Here is a 12,491-nt window from a genome sequence, read left to right on the forward strand (position 1 = left end):
TAGCAGAATTCAAACCTGGAAGCCACTTGAACTACAGGTCTTCTTGAAGGGACACTGTGGGTGCCATTCCCAGGGGGAGTGACATCCAGAGTACAGTGCGGCCTGTGGGGGGTGCCCAGGGGCTCCTTGCCTGACACTAAGGAAATCCAGACAGCTAAAAGCTTAAGCCCATACTGGCAGCCACCAGTCTAAAGCTTGACAGTGGTGTTTCATGAGAAGAGAGCATTTTGCAATAATTACAACAGTCATTCTGTGCATTTGTAGTGCACATCAGTTTCAAAGCGCTCTCATTTACTGTATTTCCTTTGAGCCTCACAGCCATCTGCATACAATGGACTTGATGCCGAGATGAAGACATAGGCCGGCATGGGTGCTGTGGTCCTTCCCCAGAGGAAGTAAGCAGTAACACTTCTGCTGTTTCCTGTCTGGGGCCTCTTAGCGAGAGCCTGGGACTCTCGAGGTTATTTAAGGTTTTTAATGCATAGCTTGCAAGTATTTTCTCCCAGTCCGTTGCTGATCTAGTTTTGTTTATGGTGTTTTGTCTTAAAGTGTCTATAAAATTTAGGTTTAGTAAATTGATTAATATTTTGCCTCTTGGGTCTTGTATTTTGAGTTTCTCTTACAAATGTTTTCCTTATCCTAAGGTTATAAGCATGTACTTCTGTATTTTTGATATGACCGTGTAGTCACTGCTGGACTGTTTGCTTAATGGTTATCTCTATCATTCAAATACGAGCTCTAAGAAAAGAGCCACGTCTGTTTTATTCTCAACTGTATCACTAAAACATGTCACAGCCTAGTACCTCTGTGTTCAATAAGTGTTTAGAATTCTAAAAAAGTGATACGGGTATTATTGACAAGAAAATACAGATGTCCCTGGAAGAAACTCCATCTATGGAATTTGGGTATTGCGAATTTTATAAAAGACTTCTTCTGTGTACATTCTGTTAAGTTTTACCCTTAATTTTGAATTCTGGCTTTTGTCAGTAATCCCAAAAGAATCATAAAATCCTGAATTTTGGAAGAAAGTTTAGGGATCACAGAGGGGTCCAACTTCTTAGTTGGTGAGCTGTTCCTTCACATGGCTCTGTCTCCCGGGAGACTGAGGTGTGGTTTAAGAACATCCTCTTCTGTTGGCCTTCTATGGGCCCAAACCTTATGGTAAGCACTTTGATAACTTTACCCCTCCCAAAGTCCCCCAGATTTTCTGCCATGTCTATTTCTGGTGATCTGCACCACCTCCTTTCCTTTCTTTTACTCCCACACTGATAAGCCTTCTGGGCAACATCAAATCATTCTGATTGGGTCCATTTCAGATATATGCCAACCTCACCTAGACCCTTGCTACTTGTTTACCATTCTTTTTATCTATACTTTTACCAAAATGGTAGCTGTGCCTTAGTACGTTCTCAAGCTCCAAATCCCCATTCTGGGCCTGGCTTCCTCATACTACGGAGCATAACCCATAATCCCTAAGAATGGATTCCCTTAACATTTCTGGTCTTTACCTCAAAATCCTAACTCTTATTTGCTACTAGCTTGGAAGGAAAAGCATGCCTCTTCCTAAGAGTAAACCTCCACTTGTGCTCTTGATTCTGTTCAATTGTCATCTTATTCAAATTCGCTTTTTCAAATAGTTTGTCTTCTCTGACTTCTAACGGGCTCATGACCCCAACCTGACTTCCTTCGGGGCGGGAAGGAGCCTCTCCTCCTCTGTGTGTGCCTCTCAAGCTATGTTGCCAGTATCCCTTTATCAAACTTCTTTGCAGTACATTATTTCCAATTCTTTAATTCCTAGTCATACTTCATTCTTCAACCTATTGCAATTGGCTTTTATAAAAATTTTTTTAGTACCTCCACTGGATTAAAGCCAGGCCCTTGAAGATTAATACTGATCTCCTGCCAATAAAATTTAATACCACCCTAGCCTCCAAAATTTCCTTCCTTCCTTCCCTCATTTACTCATACTGAAGGTCAGGTAGTATGCTTAGCCCTGTGTATGTGTAAACAAAAAGAATCATCCCTTCATTGATGAAGGCATATATAAGGCATATATGAGGTATATATATATGAATGGTGTGTGCATTCCAGATATGCAAGGAACAGGTGCATAGTCTCATGAAATAGAGAATACCATTCTGTCTGTTAGGGGAGGGGGCCCTGGGTGCCACACTAGCAAAACTTAATTTCATTATAAACGTACTGGAGGTGGGGGAGCTTTTAGAAAGTATTGACCAGGAGGTGACATGACCCATTCTAGATGCTGCAAAACCATAGGAGCCAGTTTGAGTGTTGACAGTTAATCATTAGCCCCACACCCTGCACCCCTCTCCTCTGCATCACAGTTCTGATCCCTTCCATCAGGATCCCAGGTTAGATCCTGCTGATAAGAGGCATGTAGGTAAAATGTGAAAGGTGAGAGAAGGCTTCACTTCTAGAGGGGACAGCTATGGACAGGTAGGTGGCCATCGGCAAATGTGGGTTTTTGGTAGCTGCTTCCCAGAGACCTCCTGAGAATCACCAAGTTGGTGTTGCAAGCAGCTGAGAGCTCTTTGGTGAAGGCTTTTCTGACTCCTGCAACTTCCAGGTCTCCTGAAAGCCAGCAGAGATCCTCCTGACTTTTCCTTTCCCTGCCTTTCCCGTGGGTGTGGAATCCCTGGTTTCCTGATGAAACCCTGATAGAGAATGCCATTTTGAATAATTCTTGCCTAGAAAAGGTCCTACACTGACAATATATACTGTTTTCCTTTGTTCCACACCATTCATCTCTCTTTTTCCCAGTATATCTATCTCAGTCTCTCCCCTATCAAGAGGACTCCAAATTATATTTCTACCTCTGGCCTTTCCCCTAAGTCCCACCCAAATTTCCAACCATTTCCTGGACACCTCCACCTGGACGACTTGCTAAAACCTCAAACTCAACAAATCCAAAAATAAGAACCATCTTCTTTTTAAACTAGTTCCTTTTCATGAATCCACTTTTCTTTTAAGTGCAATACATTTATTTCCAGTTATCTGGCTCACAACCATAGCCATACTATATTTCACTCTCATCCAGGTAAATAGTTACTGCGAGAGGATAGCTACTATGTGCCGGGCGCTTGGTTAAGAGCTGGGGCCAGAAGGGTTATTTAACAAGCAGATGCGTTCCCTGCTCTCAAAGAGCTTACAGTCTGGTGGAGGATCTGGGCGAAACCTAAGAAGGTTCTGAAATTATTTTTCTTTTATCCTTTAACTGCATCCAGTAACTTGCCAAGATTCAAGTTTCAGAAATCCTTCCTGAATTCTTTCTCCTTCTTTCCATTCACAACCCCCTTATCAACCAATAACCTTTAGCTGGACTATTTCTCTAGTTTATTGGCCAGACTTTTTATTGTATCATGGACCTTTTTTGTTTTGATAAAATACATATGCACAGACTATATTTTGCAGACAATTTCAGGGAGTCATCAATGGCCCCTCTGGGGCCAAACTCTAGGTCCTTTGGGTTCTTCCATTAACCAAAAGAAGCTCCAGCATCTCTCCCATCTTAACCATCTCCATATAGGGCTGTATATTTATAAAGCACAATCCTATCATATCTCTCCCCCGAAATAGAAATCGTCAAGGTTCACTTGCAACAAAAGCAGTGCCCAATGCACCCTCAGGATTTCTCTCTCACAAGCCCCCTGCACAAACCCCAGGTCTCTTCCAAACTGAGATGCAATCCCCAAACATATCCTATGCAATCTCATCACAAAGCCTTTCTTCGCTCAGACTGTATCCCTCACTCCCCAAGTCTCAGCTAATCTACAGCTCTCAACAGTTTGAGCCACTTTGACATTTTGTACCTCTGACACTCACATTCAGTCTTGTTTTAGAGTTGACTATCCACACTTTTCCAGATTATGAGAGTAGAGATCATTTTATCTTTGTACGTCCTGAAGGACCTGGCATTATGCCTGGCCCACCGTATATGTTTGAAAAAAGTTGTTAGGCTAAATTAAACCCAGCTCTCCTTTTCACGTTTTCCTTCCACTTGCATCTGCATCCTATTTCCTTCCTAAGTAACTGTCCTTCAAACACCTGAAGACAATAACTTTGTCCTTGTTCCTTATCTGTAGAAAGATCCAGAAGATACTGGTTAACTTGGTAGTCTAATTTATTGTAAATAAAACTCAGTATAAGCACAAAACAGTCAAGAAGTCCCTGAGGGTTCTATTTCCCAACCAACCTTTGGCTCACCCTCTGATTTGGGACAAAGGGTATCTCTTCAAACCTTTTTCTCCCACCACTACGTAGCTAAAATGAAGGAGAAACAGATAATCTCACCCTTATCGCAGTAATTCTATAAATATAAGCAAGAAATTTGGCAAAGCACTTGAAACTTTTGAGACAGAGAAGGAGTATGACCCACGTCATGGATAAATGTGATTGAGAATGGGTGATAACTAGTCCTAGCTCTGCTATTAAATCTGTGACCCAGGACAAAAACCCAACTTCTTTGGGCTTATTTATCTGCTTTTTGCATATTATAGAGACTGATAAAAGCTGAGGAATTCATGCTCCTGGAACAAAATTTAAAAAAATCTTCTAGACTGTATGTAATAGGCATGGCATTTTAATCACAGTATTTTAGTCTTACAAATAGTGAAGGCGAAAGTAAGAAGGCTGCAGATCATTATTTCTCTTTAAATGCTCTCATTTATAAGCCTTAGAGTTTTTAAATCACCCAGCTCCCCCCACACAAATTCTATTTAGCCTAGTTTCTATTGCTCTTGTACACCTACTTCCTGCGATTATGAAGGGATGCTGTGGAAGGAGGTGCCACTCTACTTACACACATCGGCCTACTATGCTCAGTTTCCCGCAGGGACGGATCAAATGGGAATTGGCCAATTCTTCCTTATCAGTTGTGCCCTTCACATCTGAGCCAATATTAATGTTCTTTCCCAACTTATTTGGGTTACCCCCAATTGAATAATGATTTTCACCCTCTAAAGGATAAAATCCTTGTGGAAAGACATTGTTGACATGTATTACCTACTCACAAAGTACAATTCGTGTACAGTTAAGGATAGGGTATCCGTTTCTCCGCTGCAATTTGTAGAATCATCCTCATTCACTGTCGCCCAGAAAATGACCTACATCCATGACTTGCAACACTGTCCCCCTCAAGCTGCGGTAAAACTTGCCTTTTGACATTCAGACTAAAATTTTAACCATCTCAGTAATCCCCTGTATGATGAACTTTTGGAAAGTAAACTATTGACTATAAACCAAAAGAGCTTCACTGGAAAAAGGATGTTTAAAAGAGAGAAACCACTTGAAGGTAAACAAAACAAGTGTGTGGGCAGGTGAATATGTAGATTAAACCTACATATTTAACTTCATTTCCTCCTAAAGGTCTACTGAAATTAGAATACAGAAAAAAATATGAGAACAGGAGAGGAGACAACAGAACAAAACGGACAACCTACAAAGTAGACGGTTGAGTGAACTCAGCTGCTTTGACAAAGCTCAAGCCAGCAGTGGGGAAAGCTGAGATCCCAACCACTTTCCGCCACAGAATCTTCAAGAACACAGAAGCCGACAGTGCCAGGTACCCCTGGAACCAAGGATAAAATGTGCTGGGTGCAGACAAAATAAAGGCTACTGAGGGGCGCCTGGGTGGCTCAGTCAGTTAAGCATCCAACTTCGGCTCAGGTCATGATCTCACAGTTCGTGGGTTCCAGCCCCGTGCGGGCTCTGTGCTGACAGCCCGGAGTCTGGAGCCTTCTTTGGATTTTGTGTCTCCCTCTCTCGCTGCCTCTCCCTCGCTCACGCTCTCTCTCAAAAATAAACAATTTTTTTTTTTTTAAATAAAGACTACTGAGAAGACTATGGTAAGAAGTTAGTTCCCTACTTTCATTCCCCACTCAACACCATGGTGCAACCACATGTCTCCTAAGTGGGCAGATGTCTGCAGACTTAATCCCCAGAAAGGAAAGACCTCAAGACAGGGATTAAGTAAATAGATGCATAATGAATACAGAGACTACCAGTATAGTTCTGGCAGTCAGACCCTTACCCTGTAAGCCAGCCATCTTACAATTCTTCTCTACAGAACAGACCAGCCCCAAAGAAAAGGCCTAAAGACATTGACACAAGGGGTTCCCCAACACAGAGCCCATCTACATCTTCCAATAGTGAAGTTCAAAGCTAGCAAAGCTTCATCCTTCCAAACCTTTCTATCAGCTTTTTATGGTCTTATTCACAAGCGGGTGATCAAGGATCTGAGAAGTCTTTAATATGAAAGAGATCAAAGCAAACAGGTAAAACCAACTTAGAGAAACAGAAACAACCCAAGGAGAATAAAACTACAAATATAAACAATAACACTAAAATAAAACTTCCTAGAAAGAAGAGCAAAGACACAGATGGAAAATTGGGAAAAAGAAAAGCAAAAGGAAAATCCAGAAGGCCTGATATTTGAAAGACAGGATTTCTAAAAGGGGAGAACAGAGAAAATAATAGCAAGAAACTTGCTAGTGAAATAAGTCAAGAAAATTTCCCAGAACTGAAGGACAGGAGTCACCAGGTCTTAAAAATCTACCGTGTACCCAATTGTGTGCAACACAATGAATTAAAATTGAGTCATACAAAGGAACATCATTGAGAAATTCCAGAACACTAGTTTTTTAAGTTCCCACAGAGGGACAAAAAAAGACTACACATAAAGGATCAACATGCAATACTGGAAACAAGACAGTAGACTAATGCCTTTAAAATTCCATGGGTGCCTGTGTAGTTCAGTTGGTTAAGCATCCGATTTCAATGCAGGTCATGATCTCACAGCTTATGGGTTCAAGCCCCACATTGGGCTGGCTCTGTGCTGACAGCTCAGAGCCCGGAGCCTGCTTCAGATTCTGTGTCTCCCTCTCTCTCTGCCCCTCGCCTGCTTGAGCTCTCTCTCTCTAACATTAAAAAAAAATTTCTAAAAGAAAAAATATCATAATTTAGAATCCTATATCCATCAAACTATCAACTGAGAGTATTTCCCTTCCAGGTACGCAAATTACTACCGTTTATCTCCCACACACCTTTCTCAAGAAGTTAGTGGAGAATGTCACTCCAACAAAATTGGAGAATTAAAAAAAACCCCCACAAAACTAGGATATAACATATAGGAGGAATATGGGGTGGGGAAACACGCACGAAAGGAGAGCGGTGAAAGGAAATGCCAGGAACGGCAGCTGTGCACCAGATCTGACCCAGGAGAGACAACCTGAGGGTTGGTGACACCAAGACTCCCACTGCTCTTATACCAAAAGACTGCCTAAGTCAGTTTGGTTCAGGTTCTTTTTCGTACTTATCTGATTTTGACCAAACCTAATAAATTTCTGCTCTCTCCACCATGCCCTGGAGGGTGAATTGATCAGCCTATGTTAAACACCCCATCCCACGGGTTACACTTTGGCTCCTTCAGAGGACTGGAGGGAAGCCATGGTGAGCTTAGACACAGAAAAGAGACAGCAGACTACTTCTCCAGACCACGTCTCTGCCAGGCATCCAGGACTGGAGTCCCCAAACAGCCCTGCTGGACACCTTGCCCGCAGTGGACCCTGTTTTCCAGGATTCATTTGTGAACTTGCACAGTCTTCCCCAGAAATGGCTTTTATAAGTTATCAGTGAAGCTAAAGCCAGACTATGACCCAGAGAATGTTTAGTTTATCTATTCTCCTTAAAGCCTTGATGTAATAGTGACCGTACTGCCCTATTCTTACACAGCTAGCTAGATTTTGGTTTACTACTCAGCTCTTAAAACCCAAACAATGTATTCTTCAGGGATACACACGTCAGTGGCAAGACTCCAAAGAAAATAAAGATTAACACAAAAATCAACAGAATAGTTACTTGTGGATGGTGAAAAAAGATAAGGAAGCATAACTGGAGAGGGCCAGAGGAGTCCTCAAGATACTGCTGGTTTTACGTTTGATTTGGGTGGGAGGCACACAGGCTTTTATTTATTACTCTTTAAATAAGTTTTATAGTCTCACGTATAAGACTATACATTGAACATACATACAATCAATCACAGCACAGATTGCAAGGTAGAATGTCTCTTCTTTTACAGAAAAAGCAACGTTTGTATTGATATACCCCTCTCTCAGGAATAGGAATATCCAAGCCCTCCTCCCCCAAAAGCCTTGATCACAATTCACTGCTACCTGAATAGTATCCGTGTGTTGGTCTATCACTCAGGGGACCGAAGCAAAGTTCACAGGACATAGAGAGTCTGCAGTTTCTAGTCCTCTAACAGAGTAACATCTTGATTCAAGAAAAAAAAAACAAAAAAAAACACCAATTTACTACTCATCTGGTCCACATCTGTTTTTGTGTTGACGCTTGAAATTATCCTGTTCATTTTTCAAAAACTGTGTGGAAATTGTTTTTGTGTGTGTGTGTGTTTGTGTTTTTTGCTTATTTACGTATTTATTTATTTATTTAGGTTTTTGGTAGCAAATTGAAGTACAAAGTATAGGCAAGAAAAAGAAATCAATGTGAAATGCATGACTTACAAGACCTACTTAATTCATTTGACAAAGATTCCGTTAATGAATCATGTGCTGAAAATCCCCAAACTCCATCTTTGGACTTGTCAATGTAGTCCAAGCCAGGAAATGCAAACCACGCAGATTCTTAAGAACCTGGGAGGGAACATTTCATTCTGTCCCCCACCCTCTGCTAGTCAGCGATGTGACCCTCTCCCCATTGTTGGGTATTCCCTGGAATGGGTTGGTCACAGAAGAGGTGTCTGTGGGATGTCTACATCAGCGTTCTCCCAATCTCTTTCCTATCATGGCGCTCACACAAGGAACTGCTACTTGCACAGCACAATGGCTCTTCCTCCCTCCAGGCCTCTCAAGCCAACCACCGTCTCGTCTCGGCACATCATCAGCCCATCTGCTCCTGCCTGGCTCACGAGTCTTCTCGGGTGAGGTCTGGCCTGCATAGTACAATAGCACAGGGAAGTTATCTTCTACCGAAAGCCACCGGGAGAGGAAGTCTTGAGGACAAGACGGGCTGATGTTCAAAGATGGCAAAGACCGACGGTAAGATGAATTCTTTTTCTAATCTCTTCTTCTGTACCATTTTTCCTATTATTGACGACGGGAGAGCAACGAAAACATCTGACGACTGCTATTGCAAAATGTCTCAAGCTCACATATAAGAAAATGGAAAAACAAAAACAAGAACAACCCAAGGGTCATCATCAAGTTTTCTGTTTTATTTAAGATTTTAGTTTTAATTCTGAAGAAAGAGGTACATTTCCTTGTTTTTAGTTTTAGCGTCAGGTTATAACCAGGTTTCTGTTTTCTTTTCTCCTGTCTTTTCAATACTGCACAAACGTCCAGAAACTACAGGGTTAAGTAAAAGCTGCAGGCAAGGAGGTCAGAGATTTGCTCCTGATGGTGATCAGATGGCCCCAGAGCAGTGCTATCTCAGAGTGCCCCAGTCAGGCGAATTTTAAGGGAAAAGAAAAAAAGATTCTGACAGAGGAGAAAGACCGAAGAAATCACTTATATTTCAGCTCTTATGTTATGCATAGGTATTAAATCTGTGAATACTTTTTTTCTTTAAAACATTTGAATTTACTTTAAATCTAAAGCCAAAAATTTTTTTCTCCTTTAAAAAAAAAAATCACTTCTCCCCTCCTTATCAACTCTTTAGCAATAGGCCAGTTACTGCTACAGATCAATTTGTCTTTCCATCAACTTCCAATAAATTCTTTTGCTTAACGACACAATCAAGTCCTCTCCATCAACTTGCCGGAAGAATTAAAAATTAAATTAAATTAAAAGCATTTTCCCTGCAATAGTGATAAGCTGAATACAAGATGGATGTCAGGACCACTGCTTTCCCCCATGCACTTACTTAGCAATCTCATTTCAATTAACCTGGTTTTCAAAACTTTTGCAGTTGATAATGCATTTACTTGACCTTTCCTAAAGATTAATCGTCATTTTCTGCTAAGCAGATTATGTCATTATTATGCGCAACAGACAAACAGTAATTTTCTAAGTATTGAGACTGCCCTTTGATTTCTTTTTTTTTTTTTTGTCCCTCCTTAAAAAGGCATTTTTAGGAAACATTCAACAGTGTCACTCAAATGCTGGATCAACAGAAACTTTTACAATTAAAAAAAAAGAGATGGTAATGACCCTGTGATCGCATTGCATCTGGGGGTGAGGAGAAAAAAAAAAGTTGATCGGGAACTGGATTCTTCAGAACGTAAGAATGAGAAGGGAGCTGTGGGTGTGGGCCGAGAGGGAGAAAACAGGGCGGGACAAATCCTGCGTTTTCTAATGGTTTCTCCTCTTTCCCTAATGGCGGTCCAGTGTTGAACTCTGTAGTAAATCTGTGGGGGTTTTGCTGGGGGGTCTGAAGGCTGTCTGAAAGCCTGGGGGTGGGGAGTGGAAGCTGGAAGGGTTTGAAGGAGGAGGGTAGGGGTTCCAACTGGCTCTGTGCAGAGGGATCTGTGTGCTGAAGGGGGCGCTGTGGTGGGTCTGCGACGGAGCAGCACTGGGGCCGTCCATCTCTGTGAGGGCCTGAAGGGATTTTAGCCAGTGTGGAGGATTGTCATCTTGAAGAGAGTCTAAACTGTTTCCTGAAGTTGCTGGAATACCTAAGGAGAGAACAGAAAAACAAGGGGGGAAATGGTGAGTTTGTGAAACAGGAGTAAGAAACCCATCGAACAAACAAACAAACAAACAAACAAACAAACAAAAAATGTCTCAGGTGATTAGTTTATCCAAAAAGAAACAAAACTTACAAATCTTAAACTCCTTCCGGAGGAGACCTTTTTAATCTTATGGTCTTTTGAATCCTCCGCCCACAAGGACCATGATTCATTGCTAGAGAAACCCATGCCTCTTCTTCAGCGGCACAGACATCGTCCCCCACTGTCACAGAGGCAGAGCTGCGGAAAGTAGCCCCCAGAATTGTATGCCATCATCTCCCAATCGCGCTTCGCCTTCTCTAACAGGGGTACGTAAACAAGATAGCCTTATAATAGAGAGCTTTATTTTCAAAAGTGGAGTATGTTCCTTTCAAAGGGTAAGTCAGACACTTCTGTTCTTTGAAACATGTTCTTGAAACATGCGCACGTGCTGCCAGACGTTAGCACCACTTACACCCAGAGAAGCAACCGAGGCACCAAATGCCTTCTGATACAACGAGGCCAACACAGCTAACCGAGACTGCAGGACCCCAGAGAACGACACAGGCCACCCCACGCGTGTGGCTTTGTGGAAAGAAGCCGATGTTGAAGAGACCTCTGTCTGCGTTTAATCTGTGCTAAAAACCAAATGGATGGCAGTCAGTGGAGCCGAAGGAGCGAGAAAGTTACCTGTGATGATGGCTGGGTCTGTCCAGCTGCCAGGGCTGTCCCAACTCAGGCTGTCGGTGGTGGCGGGGTTGGACGTTGGTGCAGTGTGGTTGGCGTTGGAGGGGGAGGAAGAATTGGGCAGTCCACCAAAGTTGATGTTAATGTTGGGTAGAAGTGCCCTTAGCCCGTCCTGCCATTCCTTCATATTTAAACTCTCTACAGAACTGCTGTTGTCTGGGAGATTTACCAACAAAAAAATGAAAGATAAAAAAAAAAAAATAAAAAGCTGACGTTAGAAACAGATGTTGTTCTTTCGTGGTTAAGCGGGAGAAGAATTATTCTTTCTTTACTGAGCATTTAAGATGGATTTTCCTAGCAAGATAAACTTGGGTTAGGATTTCTCTCGTGAGCTCAGAGCCCCTGAAATAAGTGAGGAAGAACTTGCTCAAGGATCAGGAGAGGGAGCGTCTTGTCCTTCTTAGAGGCTCTTCACCATTTTGCGTTTGTAAATCACTAAGCCGGTTTAAAGACTCAATGCTCCAGAGCACAATTTAGTTTCAGCCACTTTATGAAGTTTCAGGTAGTGAGGCATTTGGCCAGCTGAGCTGATTTATGCTATCAAGCCTGCAAAGTTCAATATAGGAGCTTATTTCTGAGCCCGTTAAGTGGAAGAAAAGTCATTTTTATGAAGAATAAACATAAGCCAATAGAAAAGGAAAAATAATTAAGTTCTTCCTGATGATAAAACTGGTAATGCATTTCAGAGGAGAAAGGCAGTAATGAATAGGCTTTTGAATTTGAAAAGAGCATTTTTCCATTAGTCATAAAGGCCGAGTAGGCAGGGGCTAAGCTACCTTTCAGATGGGATAATTTCCAGCACAGCCTGCCTGCCCTATTCCAACAGCTCTACCGATCATTTAAAACTCAAGTCCTGGAGTCCTACAGTCAGTTCTCTGGTTCTACTTATGAATAGTGTCATCCTTGACAAGACACATCAATGTAAAAAGGCTTTTGATAAGTCGTAACTAAACTTGATCTACGACCATCCAGAATCCACATACGGTAACTCATCGGTTGGAGGGGAATGGGTGAAGTGTAGGTGGTAGGGTAATGGTTTAATTGAAAACAGGAATGTAGGTCA

General features: G+C 42.0%; 1 protein-coding gene across 4 annotated transcripts in view; it reads right to left on the bottom strand.

The window, feature by feature from the left end:
• Window positions 1-9,229: 9,229 nt before the first annotated feature.
• The window catches only part of CNOT4 (CCR4-NOT transcription complex subunit 4), a 147,084-nt gene continuing 143,822 nt past the window's right edge, over window positions 9,230-12,491 (bottom strand). For 2 of the 4 annotated variants that reach the window (XM_019452845.2, XM_019452844.2), the window contains exons 11-12: window positions 11,372-11,584; window positions 9,230-10,648 (exon numbers count right to left, since the gene is read on the bottom strand). In XM_019452845.2, coding sequence (XP_019308390.1) covers window positions 10,347-10,648; window positions 11,372-11,584 — 515 coding nt within the window. In that variant the 3' untranslated portion in view covers window positions 9,230-10,346. The remainder of the gene's footprint in view (window positions 10,649-11,371; window positions 11,585-12,491) is intronic. The other 2 variants (XM_019452847.2, XM_019452846.2) reach the window with 1 other exon arrangement.

This window comes from Panthera pardus, unplaced genomic scaffold (assembly GCF_024362965.1).
Source record: "Panthera pardus isolate Hobbes unplaced genomic scaffold, ASM2436296v1 HiC_scaffold_8, whole genome shotgun sequence".
NCBI classification, from domain to species: Eukaryota; Metazoa; Chordata; class Mammalia; order Carnivora; family Felidae; genus Panthera; species Panthera pardus.